This window comes from Polypterus senegalus, chromosome 3, assembly GCF_016835505.1.
Source record: "Polypterus senegalus isolate Bchr_013 chromosome 3, ASM1683550v1, whole genome shotgun sequence".
NCBI lineage: Eukaryota > Metazoa > Chordata > Cladistia > Polypteriformes > Polypteridae > Polypterus > Polypterus senegalus.
In genome coordinates, this window is record NC_053156.1 from 254,319,081 (window position 1) to 254,342,492 (window position 23,412).

Sequence of the window (23,412 nt, forward strand, 5' to 3'; positions counted from 1 at the left end):
ACATCATACTTTAAAAAAAAAAAAAAAAAATGAAGTTTTTAAAACGTCACTTTCTACCACTTTATGGCAACTCATCAGTATTCATGAGTGGGGTTGGAGCCTTAAACAAAAAACCCTGTGGCATTTAAGCAAAAGCTGTAAAGTCAGTTTTAGAAAAAACTGAGAATAAATCATTAGTTGTATCAAGTGATAATGATGAGAATGTTAATTGGTCATCAGACGTTGGCACAGAGAGTAAAACTAATACATATACAACAGAACAGCTATGATATGCCAGGTGAATTCCATTACCTGCAGGTTCACCATGTTGCCAGTAACTTCATGGCAAAAAGTCAAAATGACTGCAGTCATGTAGAAAGACAAGAAAGATGTTAGCCCCCCAAGCACTGTTCACAATGCAGCAACTGTCAGTGTTTGTGTAAGGGGATATGTGGAGCTCACTGAGCCTTATATTGTGGTAGCCCACAATATCGCAAGGTGCACATCAATCATGCATATCAGGCACTGACATTCTTACCTTTCATGTGCAAATAACAGAAAAAATACTATAAGAAAGTGCACAAAGAAGGATGCTTCTACTGTTCCAAGCGCAACATCAAACTGTGCTTTGGTGACTTTCAAAAAATGAAAACATGAAAGATGTGTATCAGTGTAGTAGAAGACACTAGACGTACCTTTCCTACTGTACAGTGGAACCTTGGGTCACTGCCTTAATTCATTCCAAAACCAGATTTGGTCGTGACCCGAAGTAATTTCCCCCATTGGATTTTATGTAAATACAATTAATCCGTTCCGGACCGTACAAACTGTATGTGAATATATTTTTTTTAAAGATTTTTAAGCACAAAAATAATTAATTATACCATAGAATGCACAGTGTAATAGTAAACTAAATGTAAAAACATTGAACAACACTGAGAAAATGTTGAACAGAGAACATTGCAAGAGTTCACACTACAGCCTTACGAACCGCACACTGTAAACACTTTTTTTTTTTAATGAATTTTAAGCACAGGGAAAAATATGAACATTTGAAAAATCCTTAGTTTATACAAAAACTAACCATAAACAACCAAGAACACTAACCTTGCATGAGTCGAGTTCTGGCATGAAGGAAGTGAGTAGGAAACTGGGTGAAAAAGAGATTACAGTTTTGAGGTAAAGTCCCTCTGTGCAGTGCATGTTTCACCGAGAATAATGACTGTACAGGGAGAGACTGAACACATGCGTAAATCACTGGTGCGTACAAACTGGAAGAGAAACGAAATAGAGCACAAAGAGTTCACAGCGAATGCACAGGGAGAGACTGAACACGTGCGGAAATCATCGGCACGTACGAACCAGAAGGGAAACTGGCTTGTTCGTCACCTGAGTGCGTGGTCGTGAACAGATGCAAAAGTTTGCCGAACTTTTTGGTCGTAACCTGATTTGTACGTGTTCAGAGACGTTCGTAACCTGAGGTTCCACTGTATTTATGTTGACATTTTAGCATTTACACGTTTCTGCTACACATAACAGCATTTTTTTAATTTGGAAAAAAATGTAATGTTTTATTTTTGTAGGGGTAAACAATGCAAAGAAGGTTACTTTAATTTACAGAGAACCATACACAATACTAAAATGTGTTGCAATGGTTTTGCTATGGACTGTACTCAGTGTTTGTGTTTAATTATTTCAAATATTTCATTAAAAGGTGACATTGCATATCAGAATACATTTTCAAAGTTCTTTTTTTTTTTAAAAAAGAGTTTTTTGCTTAGGAGCTATCTTTATGGACATCTTGCAGGAGCTGTGTTTCTCCCTTGAGAGCTCTGCTACACACCATAACATTATTCTTGTGGAGTTGCAAGTTCTTGCTGTTTCAGGGTTTCTTATGACAGGGATGTTTCATAGAGAACTTGGCAACAGGTTGGGAGAATCTCAGGATACTCTTATTTGAAGTTTGCCTGCTTTCCAGAGTTTGGCCATCTGCCTTATTAATTGCCATTGTCACAGTATGCCAAGTAATATATTTTGATTTTTACAAATGGGAAGAATTTAGGAAAGTGTCTTAATCTGTAGGGATGTTTAATAAATTGAGCATTCAGGCTTATGATTATTCCGTATGTCTTTATAATTGATTTCCCTACACTAGAATTATACCATACTAGTGCAGTGTATATTATTGTGAATTCTTTTACTTTTAGGTAAACTAATACAGTGGTATTGCACTGAAAATGATCATATTTTGTTTAGGTATGGTACCATGTATGTCCAAATCGAGGAAGAGGGTGTTACAACACTAGACTGAAGGACGAAGGAGGGTGTACCATATGGTACAATGAAAATCAGGTAAAAATAATAACAAACTAAAAGGTATGCAGTTTGCTGCGTATTTGTTTTAAGTTGCATTTTAAGATTTGTTTGTGTTTATATTTTAGCTGTTAGCTGAAATCGAAGATCATTTAAATTGCACTGTTTCTCAAGTTGAAACTGATATAAAGGTGCCTTTGGATGAATTTGATGGAAAAGTGACATATGGCCAGAGGAGGGCAACTGGAGGTTTGTTTGGTTTGTTGTTCTTCAGACATTTATAAGATCATTGAAAGCCCCCTCACAAAGTGAATTGTACAAGTGTTTTGTTTTTTTCTTCCCAGAATTCCAAAAGTCAGAATTACCAAAAATTTTAGGATTATAAGATTTTAGCTTTTATTGATTGAGTTCTCCAACAAAATATATTTAAAATGGTGAATTATGTTTTTCTTTAGGTCACAGTGTGTAAAGTGCAGTATATATTTTTACTTTGTAGCTTAAAGATTTAGATGTTTTTTAAATTCTACATTTCTTTTTTGCTCTGAAATTCACAGAAGCTTAATACAAGAAGGCTATTTACTTCTGTCAGCCACAAGATGGCACAGGATGTCCACAGTATTTGTGTTCCAGTTATCCTGTGTAGAGGGCTGTTTGTGTGTTTAGAAATGAATGTCAGCTTGACTGCTTTGTACAAAAAAATTAGTTATATTTTAGTCCAAGGACTACATTCCTTGTCAAATCAAAGTAAACTGGATAAATATTTTGACATGATTAGTTATAGTAATAAGTGTTTGATCTCCAAAGATCATGCAAGACAATTTCTCCTTGGGGATTAATAAAGTGCACCAAATACCAAAAACAGAATACTTTAACAATATAAACTTTAAAAAATTTGGGATTGTAGAGTAAATTAGATTTCTGTTTGACTTAACCTGCTAATTTTGGTGTGTGGGAGGAAAACCTGTCTAGGAAAAATTCCATTATGAATTGGAAAGAGCTTGCACAGACAGTGATCTGGAGGAAAACAAAGATGTGGATCTGTGAGACAGCAGTGTTATCCAATGTAATACAATGCTGCTCTGTTACAATATATCAGGGAGCTAATAAGTGAGTATATTTGAAATAAATTGGTAATATGTTTCTCCAGCAACGAAAAGTTTTAAAGGTTTTGTGACAAATACTTAGTTCTTGCTGCATTCACTGAGATCAGTTTAGTGTTGTTTTGAATAAATTTGGTGCTATATTTTTAAATTTGTATTTGCCTCTGTGTACAGTTTATAGGATATAAAACCAAGCATACGTTCATCCACTGTTTTTTTTTTTTTCCATTTACCCACTTGTAAACAGATGAACACGAGTGCTGCTCTATACTAGAGAATCATTTAAGGAGACCAAGAGACCTCTATTGTGTCTCCTGAAAAAGTTGTAGTTAATAAATAGATTCTTCTATTGAAAGGAGCTTGCAGCTAATAATAGTAATATCTAGTTAACAGTAGATGTGAAACCTCTATATGTATAACAAGAAAATGTACTTTGTTAATATAATAGAAGAGCTTATCCTAATTTGACCCAAAAAATGTAAAAATGAAGTCAGTGCCTGCTTGATGTTTGCATTCATGAAAAATTGATTTCTTAAAGACTTTATCTGCAAGGGAGATCAGCTAAACCAGCACCTCGAAATCAGGATTGCTTTATTTCAAGAAGGATGTAGGAGCCTGTTTTAATGAACTAGGGAGTTCTTCTAGATAATTTTTGAGGTATCTTGTGCTTTTAAACAGTCAAAGAGAGAGAAGAGGAAAAGATAACATACAAAAGAGGAAGATTGCAATGTAAGATGTAATTGGATGTTACATTTTTCAGAAAATTCGGTATCATACCAATTTTTTAGACGTATAGACACGCAGGCTATCAGTAATAGTCTTGTATACCAACCTAACTTTTAGGTACAAAGGTAGGAGACCCCTCCACACTGAAACTTATGAATAAGCTCCTAGCCACTGCTGGTTTAGACACAGTTGTCTGTCTCTGGGATAGAACAATTCACACAGTATGCCAGTTTAATTCCACAGATTTTGAAGTACTAAGTAAAATGTTTAAGGGGAGAACTAGATAATATTGAAGGGAACAGAAAGTTTACACCAGTGGGTCTTAAGCAAAGTCTTGGGTGCACCCAATGGCTTTAGGGTTTCTGTTCTGGCCAGTATATGCTTTTAGAGTCCTGCCTTAATTAAGCAAGCTGTTATTTAATAGCTTTGCTAAATTTGTATTGATGTTCAAAGTATTTTTCTATATTATATGAGGGTAATTTTTTATTTATTCATTTTTTTCAGTCTTAGTATTTAATATCTTCACCATCACCATAATGATTGTTCTGTTGGCTTTTCCAGGCAACCTGTTTTTTTTAAGCCATTATTTACTAATGAGAACCCTAGTGAATATGATATTGAAGTGTAGCATTCAGTTTTATTGATCCCCTTGTCCACTCTGCTTCTCATTAATAGGATATACTATAGTTAAGGGAGCAAACTTAGCAGAAATGATAAAATTATAAATGCAAATCTCACACTAGTGTGCATTTCATAATGTATAACAAGAGAAGAAAATAACCTGCTAATTAAACAATATAATAAATCAGAGGTAAAATTAAGTATTGATTGTGGATCTGTTTGAAACAAAAATCTGCAGTAGTCCTCCAGGGCTGAATTTGAGAATTACTGGTTTTGGTAGATTGAGAAGCCCTTTGGAGTAGACGGGACCTGTGCTGCCAAGTTAGCATTTGAAACTAGAAGGTGCAACTGTTTAAGCTAAGTAATTGAGGCGGAGAGAGCTTAGGACATATTTTTAACAGTTCATATAAGGTTTAAGATATTAATTCATATTTATAAAACAGACAGAAACTACCTGAAAGATTCATAGGATTTGTTGATTGGCACCACATGTGTACAAATTTATCATGTACAGTGTGGGACCTCAGAAGAAGAAAGGGTATTGGGGAGACTTCAACATAAAAAAAGCTCAAATCAAATATACAAATTTTGATAATTTAAATTTTTATTAACTCAGAATCCAAAATGATTAACTCAGTAGCAATATATACTACAGTGTAAAACAGTTAAAAAAAAAAAAAAAAACTATTCTCTAAGTGGAAGATCCAGAACCATACCCAATGTTTTAATGATAATGATGTCAGGGTGTCTGTTACAAATGTTTAGTTTGTGAACAGACATGATCTGAGGAGGGGTACCTAATTTGAATGTCATTGATTTGTTTGGATATTTCTTGTTCTCAGCACCTTCAATACTACAGTATACACTTGTAATGTTTTCCATACTGTTATACTTAATTTTATTTTCTTGTTTTGACGTACAAACTTGCTAAAATTGCTTCAGTGTAAACTACTGTGTTTGACTTGGTCATTGGTGCTACAGTGGCTTCCATTGATGTCTTTAATATGTTCCTGATGTGATCAGTGCAGTAATATTGAGAGTTGCCCAAATACTATAAGAAACACATTTGGGTCTTTTTATTATGGTTTCATAAAGTTATAAAAAAAAAATCTGGATTTCTTTCTTAAAAGTTTTGTTTCAAATAAATTCTTAATTTTTTTTTCTCTGCAGGTGGGCTCTACAAAGGGCACGTGGATGTTTTGGCGCCTACAGTGCAGGAACTAGCTGCCCTTGAGAAAGAGGCGCAGACATCCTTTTTGCATCTTGGCTACCTGCCCAACCAACTGTTCAGAACATTCTAAATGAATTGAAGCCAGACACTGAACTACAAACTAAAGTATAGCTTGAGTAATCCCTCAATTTAAACTTGGCAAAATAAAAAGTAAACTTTGTGTTTAATAATTTGTCATTTAAAATACATTTCTTTTGATGTTCACAGTTATTGGTACTAACTGTGAACTGTCACTAAAAGTGAAATTGTGTAGTTGAATAAAAAGGGGCTCAAACATAAGTGTCTTGTGGTTCATTAGTTAATTGACTTATTTAGGCCTTACAGTAAGCTAGGTGAACCTAATACTGGTTTAGAATAAATATGGTGACCCTTCTAAGTTTTCAGGATATTGTGTGTGCTTCCTATATATAGTCTTGTGTCCCTCTAAGCAGTGGACTGAACACTTGAAAATAATGATTATAGACTTGGCAGAGGAGGAGAAGGAAATGCTGTTGGAAATTCCACTGTCAGAAACTTGCATAATAAAAGGAAGTTTTGGGGAAACTGTTGAAATTAAGGCAAGATCTGGAAGAACAAGAAAAATATACAATTAAACTGTTAAAGAATGAAAGCAGTCCATCCATCCATCCATTTTCCAACCCGCTGAATCCGAACACAGGGTCACGGGGGTCTGCTGGAGCCAATCCCAGCCAACACAGGGCACAAGGCAGGAACCAATCCCGGGCAGGGTGCCAGCCCACCGCAGGACACACACAAACACACCCACACACCAAGCACACACTAAGGCCAATTTAGAATCGTCAGTCCACCTAACTTGCATGTCTTTGGACTGTGGGAGGAAACTGGAGTCAACATCATTATTTGCTTACACAGAGTGATCCTAACAAACGTATCTAATATGACCTCATCATAAAAGTCACACTAAAATATGCAAAATAATACTTAAGTAAGCCTCAACTGTTTGAAAAAAAATGTATGGAATGATGCAACAAAAATGGCATTTTGATGAACTGAAAAAGATACTCTTAGAGAAAAAAGGTAATGCATTTAAAGAAAAGACCGGCTTGCCAGCCATTTAAAATGAGCGTAAACCTGTTCTCATTGGAGCTGTGTGGCAGCCAGTAACCCAAAGAACATTGTGTGGTTTGAGGAGAGAATAGATTCAACCCAAAATCAACAAATGCATAGTAGTAAATTCCAAAAGTCATTGATAAAACCAAGAACATGTAAATATTTCATCAAGAAATCAGTGTAGCACATAAGTCCAAATCGGTCATGATCACTTGCAGGAACAAACAAGGTTTTTTGGAGATCTTAATATATGCAATGTATGGATGAAATTATAAGAGTGTTTTTGAGCTTGAAAAGTTCTCAAATGATTGAGAAAATATCTTAAAACAAGAATATAAACGCTACAAGAAACATTTGGAATTATTGCAGTCTGCCACAGAAAGAACTACTGAAATCCTAACTAACTTGAAATCCTATTCAAGTAGTAGGTGTTAGTTGTGTTTGCTTTGTGTTTGAGATTATTATTCTGAAAGATTAAGATTTAAAAAAAATTTCATTTTCCTGAAGGTACAGTATGATGAATCAAACTTTAGCATTCCATCAGTTTTGACAAGATCCCCAACACCTCCATCCATGACAATCCACCACTGCACTTCATACTAGTAGGCAGACAGGCATCAAGGTACACTTTGACAACTGTTCTTCTGACATACTGTCTGCTCTGTGAACCACAAATATCACCTTTGGGCACTTTGATTCATAAGAATTTCTATAATTTGCTGTGATGGTTTGTTACTTTGTGTAATGCACTCTCTTCAGTTTATGCATTTGCAAGACCAGAGAATGTTCAGATGGATGTGTGGAGTTACAAAAAAGGACAGAATAAGAAATGAGACAATCAGAGATGCAACAAAAGTATGAGATAGATATAACTACTTGGTACATTTTTATATATATATATATCTTTAACTAAAACTAAGCAAACTAAGTTTGCTAAAATATATATATATATATATATTTTAGCAAACTTAGTTTTTTAATTTCTATATTGTTCCCAAATCACAGAACTTGAGATGTAATAGTTCACTTTAGCCCAGGAGTTCAATTAAAAACAAAAGATGGTTGGAACAAAAATTTGCAGCCACAGTGGGTCCCCAGGACTGAGTTTGGGAAGCACTGCTCTAGTGCCTCCAGGAGTGGTTTGGAAAAAAAACTGTGTTGCTCTTGCCATCTCACAAGGTACCAGTAAGGTTTTGGAAAACAGAAGAAAATCTTTGTTTTATTTTATGCAACTTTAGTGTAATTATCTACTATCTAACTATCTATCTATCTATCTATATATATATATATATATATATATATATAAATATATATAAATCTTAAGCCTAAAAGTGCAATGGTGACATTTTTATGTCACATTTCTTGTCACACTTTTGAAATCAGGCTTATTTTAAAACCTACATATATATCTTTGTTATCATTCTTTTCAGAATTTATCGAACTTTAATGTGATGTTAGATTTTCCGATTCTTGTTCCATTTTTAAATTATAAACTAAAAAATATCAAAAACTCATGTCCCACAAGATGGGACTTTGTGCCAAAAGATTTAACTACGCCTGGGGCCGTAAATAAAAGACAAAGAGTAGGACAGCTGCTGTACGGGCTTTTAAATGTTCGAAGCGCCACATGATATGAATGTCATGGATCATGGCAGCAGCAGCAGTGAGCCAGCAGCTAATCAAACAAAGAGCAGGTAAAAAAAAAAAAACTGGATTTGTTTCCCATTGTATCACAGTTTAAGAGGGGGTGTCAGAGGAGCGACAGCATCTACCTTGGGGTGGGTTCAGCCCCCCTCTTCACAACACGAGCGGCAGAGACGCAAAGTGGCTGGCGAGCGAAGTGAGCTGGGGGGTACCCCCTAGTTCTATATAACGATTTCACAAGCAAACAAACTCTTACTGTCTTGATAAGAGATATTGAGAATAATTTTCTTGGGTAACCCAGGTCTTTTCCTTAGTTCTTTACACACACACACAAACATTTAAACATTTGTCTCTATATTTGTTTAATGCTATTATAATTTTATTCATCCATGAATGTGATTCCCTCATTATAGGCTCACAAGAGCCAGAAGACTGTCCTGGCAACAGTGGATATAAAGAAGAAACTCCTGTGCAACAGGTCACCAGTCCTGGCTGAATTCACAATTAATCATTCAAACAAGGCTCATTCTCATACTTCATCTTGAGAAAACTGCAGTTCTTGCAAATAGAATGCAAAGTCTTTTATTATTGTACAGCTACTTCACATTTGGGAATCTGTGTTTTGAGTTTATTTTCTCAGAAGTGGTCAGTAACAGAATAAATTGAAATTATACTAAATGATTTGTTTCCAGTAGTGTACCATGGAGATGAAAGGGACTGCACTCAGGCACAAGCGGAGGGTTTGTGTGTGGTTGTAACTTGACGCAGGAATGCTGACAATGCACAGTGCACCCTATTATATACATTATACACTCCAACAGTGCAGGAATCCAAATACAGTTACAATTTTTTTACAGTCACTTTGAAACCATCAAGTTCTTATTGATTCCATTTTCCAAATTAGGAGATGATATCAGGCAGAATCCAGTAATAATTTTAGAAGGTTAGGCCAGGTCAGCTTTATTTATTATTTATTTTTCACCCATTCAGTGTTGTAATTTGCAGGAATGTTTTAGTTTTGTATATCTTTCGTGCTTTCCTACATTTCCATTCCAGAGATGCACATTATCTTGTACTTCTTACATATTTGGATGGTTAACCTAAAGTGCTAAACTAAATAAATGTACTAATTGAGCTAAAGATTTAATATTCTTATACATTAGTGTTTTATATGCATTTCTTCTTCATTCTTTCTATTTATTATTACATTTATTTACTACTTTTTCAAAGACTGTATATTTTGGGTTTATGCCATTTGTTTCATATTTGAATCTCATTATATTTATGTATGTGGTACACTATATTTAGTGATATTAAATTTCAATTGCTGTGAATGGAGCCATGAGAAAATGTAGTCCAGATTTTTCTACACAAAAGCAGCATTATCTGAGTCCACTTTTTTCTCTTTATCATAGTCCAAGCAATTCACCATATTCAATGAATTCAGGACGAATTCAGACCCCTTTACTTTCTGCACATTTTATTGTCTTGTAGATTTAATTTTGTAAAGGACAACCTTACCATTTTTGCCCATCAATCTACACTCAATAACCCATAATGCCCGAGTGAAAACATGTTTTCAGAAAGGTTTGCAAATTTATTAAAAATCAAAACCTGAAATCTCACAATTGTCTAAGTATTCAGACCCTTTGCTGTGGAATCCCAAATTGTGGCCAGGTACAGCCTGTTTGCTTTAACCCTTTCGGCCGTTATATCCTATTACTAGTACATATATTTGCAGCCGTTTTTGTAAAGCAAAAGCAGCTGTTGGAACCGGGTGTGCTACTTTTAGCACAGACTGGAGAGACTGGCACACAGTCCGTGAAACACGGAAGTAAAACAAGTAGTGCTGAAGTATTTGGCAGTTATTGTATGATAATGGTGATCATTTTTTGTTTTTTCACTTGTGAGCTTCCTAGACACCCCAAAGGTAGAATATCTCACAATATTCTTTTTCTCATAAAACAAAAAATCCTGGGCTGAAAGGGTTAATTATCCTTGAAATGTGACTAGAACTTGATTGGAGTCCATCTGTGGCACACTGAATCGATTGGACAATGCTTAGAAAGGCACACACTTTTGTATATAAGGCCTTCACAATTTACAATATATGCCAGGGCAAAAAAACAATCCTTGAAAACCAAGGAACTCTCTAAGCACCTCTGTGATAAATCTGTGGTGAGATATGGATTAGAGCAAGCCATTTCTATAGCTTTGAGTGTTCCCAGGAGTTCAGTGGGCCTCAATGACCGTGAAATGGAAGAAGCTTAGAACCATCAGGGCCCTTCCTAGAGTTGACTATCCGGCCTAACTGCGCAACCCGGGTTAGAAGGGCCTTGATCAGGGAGGTGTTCAAGAACTCAATGGTCACACTGAAAGAGCAGTTGGTTCTTTACCTGCGAGTATGGTATGGTATGGCATGGTATAGTATGGTATGCAGTAGGGAAGGCAAAATAAATACATAAAGATATAAATAGTGCTATCAGTTATCACATTTTGAATGCATAATTTTACATTCAAAATTTGTGTTCAAATGCTAGTGCTATTATGTTGTATTGATTACTAATAACTCCAGGTCAGGTTTGGGGAGCATGCACTGGTAGATCGCATTGCTGCACCCACCACACAATGAAACAGCTCAGGATCCTCGTTGATAACCCCGCAGGCAGACATGCGGTCTGGTCCCACCCTCCAGAAATGATCCTCCCTCTGTCACAGCCAGGTGTTATGTGGGCATCCCCTTGGCCTGGTCCAGCCACTCGGGTCCTCAACAATGAGGATTCTGTTAAGTTGGCTGTAGGGCACAGTGGTTTTCACCGATGCATCTATATTTGGGCCTTGGGTTTGACTTTCATTTTGGCAGTAATCTGTGTGGAGTTTTCACATTCTCCACTGCACGTTTTTACTCCTTTTACTCCAATAATATGAGTGTTACGGTGTAGGTATGTGTCTTAGTGTGCCCAGAAATGAACTGGAGTCCTACCAAGGTTTGATCCTTAATAATAATAATACATTTTATTTATATAATGCCTTTCCCATGATCCTTATGTTGTGTCTTATGTTCTGGCCTCTCTGAACTGGACCAAATAGGGTTAATGATGGATATAAGAATGGAGTAATATGGAGCACCACAAATATCTCTGTCATCTAATGCAGAATGTTTGTAATTACTGTATGTCAAAGCAAAAAGCCCAAAGTCAAACATTTACATTTCTATGCATTTGCATGTTTTCTGTCTGAAACTACTGTTGATGTATAAAACTGAAAAGTAATACAGGTTCAGGCATGTTCATAAAATATTGTTCAGATTACATTACAAACCAAAATATTATATTCAACAGACTCTTCCCCTCAATTAGATTAAGTTCAGATAAATTTTGGCTGATCTAAATCAAATTTTAAACATTTTTAAATAAGGTAGAGTGTGGTTCAGTTAGAAGTGCTCTGTGAATGGCAAACAAAAAGAGCTCAGTTTCTTTTGCTTTCATGTAACATGAGAACTTAGTCCACTCAAAAGTTACTCTTTATACTGGCCTGTATTTCTGTGAATTGAATTCCTGCTTTTACATTACTGTTTTCAAAAAGAAAGTTGCATGTTAACAGGTATATAAATCAATACTTAAAAATATGCTTAAGGCATTTACTCTCATCACAACTGTTGTCATTCTCACGTTCAAAAAAACAAATCAGTAATTTCATGTTAAGCTGTCTATCCATCCACCTCCTGAATTATCTTGGCTGTTATAGGATTATGGGCAGTCAGAGCATATCCTGGAAGCATTGTCCACATCATATGCATTAACCCAGGATAGGTAAGACAATTCATCTGAGGGCAAGCATACACACACATCAGCTCATTTGTTTCAGCCAGTTAATGGAATCGTCCACCCAAAAATTATATTTTTTCTATGTTACTTACCCATGTGGTTTGTAGTGATGCCTGAGAAAAAAATGTGAATCTCATGTTTTCATGCAAAATGGAGGTAAGAACGGATTCTATAGTAGATAATGCTAGACGACAGTAAATGATGTCAAAAAGTCTATAACAAATCTGACGTTACTCATGTTGCATAATCCATGTATTAAATAGTCCAGTTGTATGCTCTCAATAGGAAAACACATTATTTTTATAATAAAACCAGAAAAAACTCTCATAAACAAAAATAACACGTGCCAAGATGTGCCCGAGCATTTGAACTGAAGATCCACCTCCCTGTCTCATTCATTGGTCAGGAGTCCAGTCCAATAACAACTTATTCATTGACTAATATTGTGCTTCACAACAACAAGCATGCACTGAGACAAATGTAAAACCAAAGACTGAAAGTTAAAGAAAATTGAGAGAAAACATTATCAAGAAGGGAATATGCCTCATATCAGATACTTCAGCAAGCAGAAGGTCAGTTCACCCATGCAGTTTCACAAACTGCTGCTAAATAACTCCAGTTATGGTTCACTGCCATTAATATAAATGTAAGAACAGGTGGCAGATCTACAATTTAAATACTCATTGGCATCTGACTGTGCTATGTTTTCATTCATGGGGTGGGGTTTCTTGCACCAGTTTCTCAGACACATTGAATATTGTTGCAGCAGCAGCGCAGTTACCAATTTCTTTTTCCACTTCAACAACTTTTAATATAGAAATCAGCTTCATATTTTCTTCTGAACGAACGCTCCATCGTAGATAAGGGACGCTCTTACGATAACAGGTGTATGAGGGTGTGAGATACAAAAAAACACAAATCAGTGCAAACGTTGCTTTGGAATAGTTTTGGTATTACCGTGTGGTCACGTAGGCACAATACATAGGAAAAAAAAGGGAATGTGCTCTGTGGTTACATTCTCAGGTGGGCGTCTTGGGTCAATAGCGTGAGTTTTCCGCATTCGACTTATACAACCGACATTATAAAATACCAGAAATTATATGGTAAAATCAAGCCCGACTTATACACGGGAGAACTTAAACACGAGTATATACAGTAATTACAATTACAGTATAAAGGACTGAAAGTTCTATCCATGTAGACAGTTAGTGTATTTTGTAGATTTACTTATTCATTCGCATTCCAAATGTTCTTATTCCAGTACAACAGAGACTATCCTGGAAGCATTCGACACAAAGCATTAAGCTGCCGCTTTTAAAGTGCCAAACCACAGCAATGCACAGTCTCACACACGCTGGTCTAGAGACATCAGCCAGCCTATTGTGCCCATCTTTAAGATGTCCATATTCACATGAGACAAACATGTGTCTGGGATTTGAACCCAAAACACTTGAGCTGTGTGTTGCCATGCAGGCCACTGTGTCACCTCATCTGTGATTTAATCTGATTGATTTATTTTCTGTTTTAACGATGTCAAGCCAACTTTGTCAGCCTCTGCTGTTTGTTTATATTTCAGATTATCATTGCTTATCATTAGAGGTAATATTAAAAATTACACTTGTATAATAAATCCATCACTAAACAGCTAACAAGAGAAACAAATTATCCATAATCTGACAAGCCTGTGTTAATTGTCTTGGATCGGGGAACGGTGTCATCTGTGTTTTACTTAAGCTCAGTATGATTAAAGCTGGATACAACCACAGCATGTCACTTTTGTAAGACGGCTGCTTTTTTTTTCACTGCGGCTGGCAGTCCTGTTCAGATTCGTTTGAGGAAGATGATGATGTTAATGCTGATCATTATGTAGGGATATTTTTTGTCTGTCTTAAAAATGAAGAAGTATTACTGCAATTTGGAAAAAAAAAGTCAAACTTGGATTAAAATGCAAATGTTGAATAATATTTCCATGTGATCGACTTTTAAAATGAATGTTATGCACAACAGGGTACTGTGACGGATGTCATGTCAAAGGTTTGAAAAAAATAAATGAAATGAAGGCTGCAGACATGAAGAGTCCTCATTGTTTGCCTTTAATTATTAATTAAATACAAATTACCAAACTCAGTAGCACTGTGACACAGTGATTTAAAGTGACGATTTTTACTTACATATTGTGATTATAGAAAAGATGTGCTTAGTAAGAATAAATTGAACTGAACTGAACTGAGTACTGCTGCTGATGCAAAGCTCCATGAGACTAGACTCAAATCTTGTCACACTCTGTGGAGTTTGCTCATTCTCCTGTGTCTGTGTTGCTTTTCCTCCCATTTCTCAAAGACATGCAGGTCAGGTTGATTTCTGAGACTAAACTGGCTCTTTTTTAATGGATGTGGGTGTGTAGGTGAGTGTCCTCTGTGATGGACTGGCACACCATCCAGATTTGCCTTGGGTTTCCACAATAAGCTCTGGGATGAAGAATTCAGTTTTAGTGAGTTCAGGGAACGAGTTGATGGAGCACTGTTGGCATGCTATCTCATAGTACCTGACAGCAATGTGACTTGGAAAAATGTGGTCCTGGGAAGGCTAGATGATGCACATGTTCATTATGAGTTCAATTCTCATCCAAAAAGAACTTCTATAAAATACAATACAATACAATACAATTTATTTTTGTATAGCCCAAAATCACACAAAAAGTGCCTCAATGGGCTTTAACAGGCCCTGCCTCTTAGCCCCCCAGCCTTGACTCTCTAAGAAGACAAGGAAAAACTCTCCAAAAAAAACCCTAGTAGGGGAAAAAAAGGAAGAAACCTTAGGAAAGGCAGTTCAAAGAGAGACCCCTTTCCAGGTAGGTTGGGTGTGTAGTGGGTGTCAAAAAAGGGGGGTCAATACAAAACAACACACAAAGCAAAACACAAGTAATCCTCAATACAATATAATAGTGCAATAGAAATATTACAAGTACAGGGCAGAATTTAACAGCTTCTATACATTGAGCAGAATTGAGGAGAAGTAATCTGAATGAATCCTGGTCAAGAACTAAACAGATGTCTCTGCAGAAAATAGTTCTGGGCAAAAGGTGATGAACTTCTTGGTGCTAGATAACTGTGACATGCTACATGTTGATTGAACTCGTAAGTAGGGATTTCATTGTTCTCTGTACTACTACTACTATTACTATAACCCATGCATTTATTTGATCACCCTCCTTTTTCCATAAGATGATCTTCTACAGTATGAGTCTATTCCCAACAGCTTCTAAAAATTTCAGAAACCAATGCTGACAATACACGAGTGCATCACAGAACTCACTCTGACACTCACTCATGCTGGGCCAGATCAGAGATGATGATTAATGGGATGCAGAAGGAAATATGAGTACCCAAAGAAAAAATACATTGACACTTTAAACACTGACACAATGCAAGTTACATTCAGGTTCTTACCACAGCTCCATTCTGCATGTCTTCATACTACAGCCTTTAATGATATTTTATTTTTAATCAATACTTTTTTGTTTTTTCATTCAACAAGGAAGGTAATTCTATGTGGATTATTTCCAAACTCAACAAGTTACACCAGGGCTCTGCAATGGCATGTCGTGGCGGGCCCTTGTGATTGCAGGTCTTTGCTCCAACTCTAAGTTTCTTAATGAGAAGTAATTTATTGCTGTTTGAGCAACATTTTTAATTTAAAATTAACACTAACATGCAAATAACAAATGTACCACCAGTTTATAAGCATCTAACTTGTTTCCATTTCCACCTGTGTATATTCATCATGAAATTTCTGGTTTAATTAAACATTTGGAACTAGATGTGCTACCCATCTAAGACAAGCTGAAATCTAAGTAATAAATATTGACCTCAGTGTTAACCTTTGCAGTGCACCATCTATTGGAATGTATTTTATAATGCTTGCAGTAATAAAATGCATTGGATTTGTCAATTCAACAGATGGTGCACCGCAAATATTTGTAGTAATGAAATGCATCTGTTTCTGTTACAAGCCATTTGGTATGGGATTCATAAAAGCAGTTCTCACACACTTGCACGTGGGAGGCATTCAATGGGTTTAACTATGTGTAAAATGCCAGGTCAGGGTAGATGAAGTGTACTAATGTCTTTTCTCCATCTTCTGCAGATCACCAGAAGGAAACACTACCTAAACCCTAACCAGGTTGCACTTCCTTCTCTGGACCACACCCTCATATTGACCTCACTTCTGTCTGCTTCCCATTGGACCCCCCTCTTCCTTCCCACCGCCTATAAAGCCAGCCAATTACCTTTCCCCAGTCAGTCCAGTCCTGGACTCAGTCATTTGAGACTCTTCTTTATTCCTCTCATTTTTTGAGACATTGTTAATAATATACAGGATGAAACTCCAAACCTTTCCCTTGACTGTTGTGTTCTTTTACACAGTATTAATGTTTGCGATGCACCATCCTTTGAAATCACATATGCCGGGGTGTCCATCTTCAGTTCTGGAGGGCCGCAGTGGCTGCAAGTTTTCATTCTAACCATCTTCTTAATTAATGGCCACTTTCTACTGCCAATTAACTACTTTTGCGTTAATTTGAATTGACTTGACTCAGACCCCTGAATTGTTTATTTTTTCCTTAATTAGCAGCCAAACAATAATGAGACCTAAAACAAGCCAAATCATGACACTAAACTGTGTCCATCACTGTGACCTGACATTTGCGCGATAGACATATGCGTGCCGACAAAAAAGCGCAGATTAAAACGCGCAGTCAAAATCCCGCCGACAAAATCGCCCCAACAAAATCGCGAAAGTTTCATTAAATATGAATTACTCATTGAAAGCATATATAATAATGTTTATTTTAGAAGTCAATATTATGAGACGCGGCATGCCATCAGCACGGCACGTAGATAGTCCTTAAGATCACGCCCTGCATATGTAGGAAGAATTGCAGCAAGGGCGTCCCACTCTCTTGGCCTCTCTCGCAATTTTGTTGTGGCGATTTTGTCGGCGCGCATTTGTCGAAAACCAGTTAGCGGATTTGTCGGCGCTTATTTGTCCATCGCGGTTTTGTCGGGGCGCATATGTCTATCACGCTTTTGTCGGTGAACCGTCCATCACGTACTATCTGTAAATAAAGAAAGGTGAGGGTCTCAGTAAGGTTTACTTGCTTAGGTCATGAAAACATTTTGATGATGTTCTTAGAAAAAAACAAAAGGGAGTACCTGCTGTGGCAGACTAAGAGTCTCAACACCAACAACCTGATCTTAAATACCAAAAAAACCAAAGAAGTTATTCTGGACTTTAGGACCACTAAAAAGACCAATCACAGTCCGATAACAATCAATGCAGATGCTGTGGAGAGAGTTTCCAGCTTTAAGTTTCTAGGAGTCACCATCTCAGAGGACCCGTCCGGGGCTGACAACAACTTGGCTATAATAGGCAAAGCATAACAACGCCTCTGTTTTCTCAGGAAGCTAAGGAGAGCTGACCTCCCTCAGAAGCTGCTGGTTAATTTCTATAGATGCACTACAGAGAGCATCTTAACTAACTGGATGATGTCCTGGTACAACAGCTGCACCAAGGCTTTTAAAGAAGCCCTGCAGCGGGTCATAAAACAGCAGAGGCCATTATTGGGACTGAACTGCCATCACTTGAACTCTCGTATAAGACTCGCTGTGTGAGAAGGGCCAAAAACATTCTCAAGGACAAAACTCATCCTGAAAATTCTTTGTTTGAGCTCCTCCCGTCAGGAAGACGCTTTAGGTCAATCTGTGTATGCTCAAACAGACTAAAAAATAGCTTTTACGCATCTGTCATAAACTTTCTGAACTCTTAATCTCCTCAGTCTGAGATCATTTTTAATTGAACATGTGCAATAAACTGTATTGGTAATGTGCAATATACTAATGTAATGCAATATATAATATGTAATGTACTATTCATTAACAGGTGGAATAACAATTTATGCTGCTGTACTTTGAGCAATAATAATTTGCTCTGGTTACTTAATCACTTAACACTGTATACAACATATTTGGAATTATTTGACTTCTCTTTAAATGCACCTTGGTGCTTTCACAAAGAGTAATTTTGTTGTGTTACACAATGACAATAAAGTGCTTGAACCTGAAATTGAACTTGAAGTAATTGTTTGGAGTGTGAAGCCCCAATTTAGCTGGTCATCTAATGGCTCGCTTCACATCTCATTTCTGTTTTGCTGCCATTTAACGAGGAAAAGAATCAATTCAGAGGACTGAATCCTTAAAATTAGGGCTATTTAAAAGAAGGGAGAATAAGTCAGTTAGCAATGAAAACTGGTCACTGATTAGGGAAAGGGTTAGAATGAAAATCTGCAGTGACTGTGGCCCTCCAGGCCTGTAGTTGGACATCCCTGACATATGCAATGCATTTTATTGTTACAAATGTTTGTGATGTGCCCTCTGCTGAAATTACATGGCAGCTGGATGGATAAACAAACATTTATCTTTTTAATTAAGGTGGATGAAACTGGAGAGAAAAAAAGAGAAATAATTGCTCATCTGAATCAGGCTACAAATCATTTGCACAATACAAAAAAAAACTACGATATAAGAATGGCCATAAAATGCTGTATAATAAAATCTGTTATTGGCAAGGACTGTTAAGCAATTGGAATAAAAACCTGCAGCCAATATGGGCCTCTAGGTCTGATATTTCAGACACCCAAGTTAAACAAATCAATCCTTCGTCCACCTTTAAACTTTCACCTGTCTTCAAGATTTATCAGTATTCCCAAGTAGTTGGACAACAGTTACTGCTGCTGCCTCAAGGATCCAGGTTTTAACGCCAGTGCTGGTGATGCTCAGTATGGCATATGAGTGTGTTTTTTTTTTTTTTGCAGATCCTGCAGATTTCCTCCTTCATTTCAGAGTGTATGCTGGGATAATTGCTGATTCACAATTAACCCCATGTGTGACTGCCCTCTGGTGGACTGGACCCTGTTCATGTTTTGTTCCTGCCCTTTCCTCAGTTCTGCTGGAATGGGCTTTGGTCTCAGTAACCCTAAACTGGATTAACCAGGTCTGAAAATGATATTTTATTGGATGTTAATTCTCGTGGCAGTCAACTCTTGTATTCACATTCCACTAGGTGTCACTTTTACCCTTCAAATCTGCAATTCTTTTTTTTTTTCCTTTTTACATTTTTACCTTTTGCTTTTACTGATTGCTGAACCACATTTTATTTGAAGTGAATTTTGCTCATTTCTGCTATAGATAGCATGTTATTATTATAACTCTGCATATATACAAAGAAAAAGAGAACACTTGATCTCTTGCAGTGATTGTCAGTTCTCAAATGCCAATACCGTTTATTAATGCGACTGTAAATTTTCTTTTTAAAAGCCAGGTAGTGACATTTAATTCTGATGAATGAAATTTCCTTTTACGTGTGTGCACTGGGCTGCTTTTTCCTGACTCATTAGTCAACCTTTAAAACATATGTGCCTAATGGTTTTATTAATGAATGTTTCAAGCATGAGTCAATGGGATTATCCAATAAACTCTAATGATTTATTTATATTTTTAATACAATACACAAGGAGACTACAGTAACTCCACAATGTCAGGGGACTGAAGCTTGAATAGTAAAACAGCAATTATGTATGACTAGCGAAACGTCTCTGAGGCATGTAGGCTGTACTGTTGCATTATTAAAGGGGGTTTGTATTAGGGCAGAAACACTGGTCTGGGAAAAGAAAATGCTGTTTTTTGCTTTTAAAGGAAAACACCACACAAAAAATCCATTTTTATATGTTACTTACTCCATGAGATTTATAGCGATGGCCAAAAATATTTAATGGCATGTCTTCATGCAGAATGGAGAAAACAAAGTTTGTGTTATAACAGGGGTCCATGGTGACTAACACCAGACAACAGTAAACTTGATGAAAAAGTTAATGAAAAACTCAGGTTACTTACGTCACACATATTCCACATGTCAAGTTGCCCTGTTGTATGCTCACAACATCCCGAACACATATTTTACTGAAATATAATTTAATAAATCATTCATGAATCATTAAATATGCCCAGAAATGAATGAGCATTTGAATCATAGACTCATTTCTTATTGTTATATTTAAATTCACCTTGGGATTATTTAGCATCAGTATGTAAAACTGCACAAATCAAATGGCCTTCTGGTTGTTGAAACATGTCATATATGCAAAGAACAAAGCATATTCGCTTCCTAATAATGTTTGTTCTCTTTTTATTTTAACTACTAATCATCAGTTTTACCACCTATGACCTATACCTGTGATTTAATGTTGCATTTCCAGATTATGCAAAGTGCATAGAACATAAGACATTTGACAAACGAGAGGAGACTATTCAGTCCATCAAGCCCATCTGTCTCAACACCTCATCCAGATTCTTCTTACAGGTTGTCAATGTTTTGCTTCAATTACATGCAGTTAGTTACTGAATCTCACAACTCTTTTGTGTAAAGAAGAGCCTCCTGGCTTCAGTCTTAAATGTACTTCCCATATATGTCCACTGATGTCCTTGAAAATGCATTGCTCCTGGCCACTGGTTGTCATAAGAATATCTGTATGCATAGGCACCTTCTTTGGTGGGGAGTGGCAACCCTCCACCCCGTCCCCCTAATGCCTGTGCAATGCAAGAACAAAAAAGTCTATCTTTAATCCACGAAATTGATCAAAATTAATTTATCAGACAGAAGCAACCTAATAGACAACTAACAGTACCAGCTACATGCTGACTATTGACATGCTGTCTTCAAATCATTTACAGTGCCAGATGTCTCTGATTTTGTAAGCGCGCAAGAGCTAAAAGATACTTTGAGTGGAATCATCATTGCCAGAGCATACATGTAAACCCGAGTACATGAGAAAGGAGCCAGAACTGGTGGAAAAAAGATGTGGAGCGGTTTAATTCAAAATAATGGTTTAAGATAAGATAAGATAAGAACTTTATTCATCCCGAGGGAAATTCTTATTTCATTGGCATGTTCAGTGCAACAAGAGAAATAAAGATAGTACAATAAAGATTTAAAAAGAGAAAAATAGTAATTGTACAAATAACAGTGTGCAAATGTACAAAATACGACAGCATATAACAAGAATATGACAATTAAAAGTGACAGTGCTTGTGCCTCAGTAAAATGAGCTAGCCGCTTGTGATGACATAACGGGACTAACATACCGCCACAAAGGCTGAAAAGATCATCTACAGAATGAAGAGGAGTTATAAAGCCTTATTGCCACAGGTAGAAAAGATCTCCTGTGGCGTTCAGTTCTGCATTTGGGGGCAATGAGTCTTTTGCTGTGTGTGCTCTGATGGTTCCTCAAGGAGGCATGCATGGGGTGAGAGGGGTTGTCCATGATACTGAGGAGCTTTATCAGCATTTTCCTCTCGGACACCTCTGACAGATCCTCTAGTTTGACGCCTAGGACAGAACCAGCCTTTTTAATCAGCTTGTTCAACCTGTTGTGATCAGCTGTCTTCACTGCACTGCCCCAGCTCACAGCTGCAAAAAACACCACACTCTCCATCACAGAGTGATAAAACATTATCAGCATTTTCCTGCATACATTAAACAACTTAAGTCTCCTCATTAGGTAGAGCCGGCTATTCCCTTTCTTGATCACAGTGTCTGTGTTCTTGGACCAGTCAAGTTTACTGTCAATGTGTACTCCAAGCTACCTATAGTCCTCAACTACTTCAACTTCCGTTTCCTCTGATAGTGATAGGGGTGGGAGGAGGAGCCCGCTTCCTAAAATCCACCACCAGTTCCTTTGTCTTTGTGATGTTTTAACTGTAAATGATTCTTCTCACACCACCCAACAAAGCTTTCCACCACACCCCTATATTCCTCCTCCTGACCATCCCTGATACAGACCACAATGGCAGAGTCATCAGAAAATTTCTGCAATCAATCAATCAATCAATCAATCAACATTTATTTATTTATTCATACAAAAAAATGTAGCTCAAAGTGCTTTACAAAATGAATAGAAAAATAGAAGACACAATAAAAAATAAACATAAGTCAACATTAATTAACATAGAATAAGAGTAAGGTCCGATGGCCAGGGTGGACAGAAAAAACAAAAAAAAACTACAGACGGCTGGAGAAAAAAATAAAATCTGTAGGGTTCCAGACCAAGAGACCGCCCAGTCCCCTCTGGGCAATCTACCTAACATAAATCAAACAGTCCTCTTTGTATTTAGGGTTTTCATGGAAGGACCTGATGATGAAGGTCACGTAGACTTCTGGCTTTCAGTCCATCAATGTTGGTGCATCATGATGTTTTGAGTAAGTGGTGGTGGCGCAGGCTGCCACCACAAAGAAACCGGAAAAAGAAACAGAAGAGAGAGTTGGGGTCAGTACGGATTGTAGAGCCACTATGAATAGTTATTGTGATGAATTGAACATACAGAGTATCAGTATTAAGTTAAAGTGAAGTTATGAGAAGGCCATGTTAAAGTAATGTGTTTTCAGCAGTGTTTTAAAGTGCTCTACTGTATTTGCCTGGCGAATTCCTATTGGCAGGCTATTCCAGATTTTAGGTGCATAACAGCAGAAGGCCGCCTCACCACTTCTTTTAAGTTTAGCTTTTGGAATTATAAGGAGGCACTCATTTGAAGATCTAAGGTTACGATTTGGAATATAAGTTGTCAGACAATCTGATATATAAGATGGAGCGCGATTATTTAAGGCTTTATAAACCATAAGCAGTATTTTAAAGTCAATCCTGAATGACACAGGCAACCAGTGTAGTGACATCAAAACTGGAGAAATGTGTTCGGATTTTCTTTTCCCAGTTAGGATTCTAGCAGCTGCATTCTGCACTTGTTGCAAACGATTTATGTCTTTTTTGGGTAGTCCTGAGAGGAGTGCGTTA

The 23,412-nt window shown here is 36.9% G+C and overlaps 1 protein-coding gene across 1 annotated transcript in view; it reads left to right on the plus strand.

Annotated features, from left to right (window-relative positions):
• Positions 1 to 6,249, plus strand: part of ddx1 (DEAD (Asp-Glu-Ala-Asp) box helicase 1) — a 50,646-nt gene extending 44,397 nt beyond the window's left edge. Inside the window, exons 24-26 of the mRNA XM_039748932.1 lie at positions 2,236 to 2,331; positions 2,421 to 2,541; positions 5,910 to 6,249. Of these exons, the coding sequence (XP_039604866.1) occupies positions 2,236 to 2,331; positions 2,421 to 2,541; positions 5,910 to 6,040 (348 nt within the window). The 3' untranslated portion in view covers positions 6,041 to 6,249. The remainder of the gene's footprint in view (positions 1 to 2,235; positions 2,332 to 2,420; positions 2,542 to 5,909) is intronic.
• The last annotated feature ends 17,163 nt before the right edge of the window (positions 6,250 to 23,412 follow it).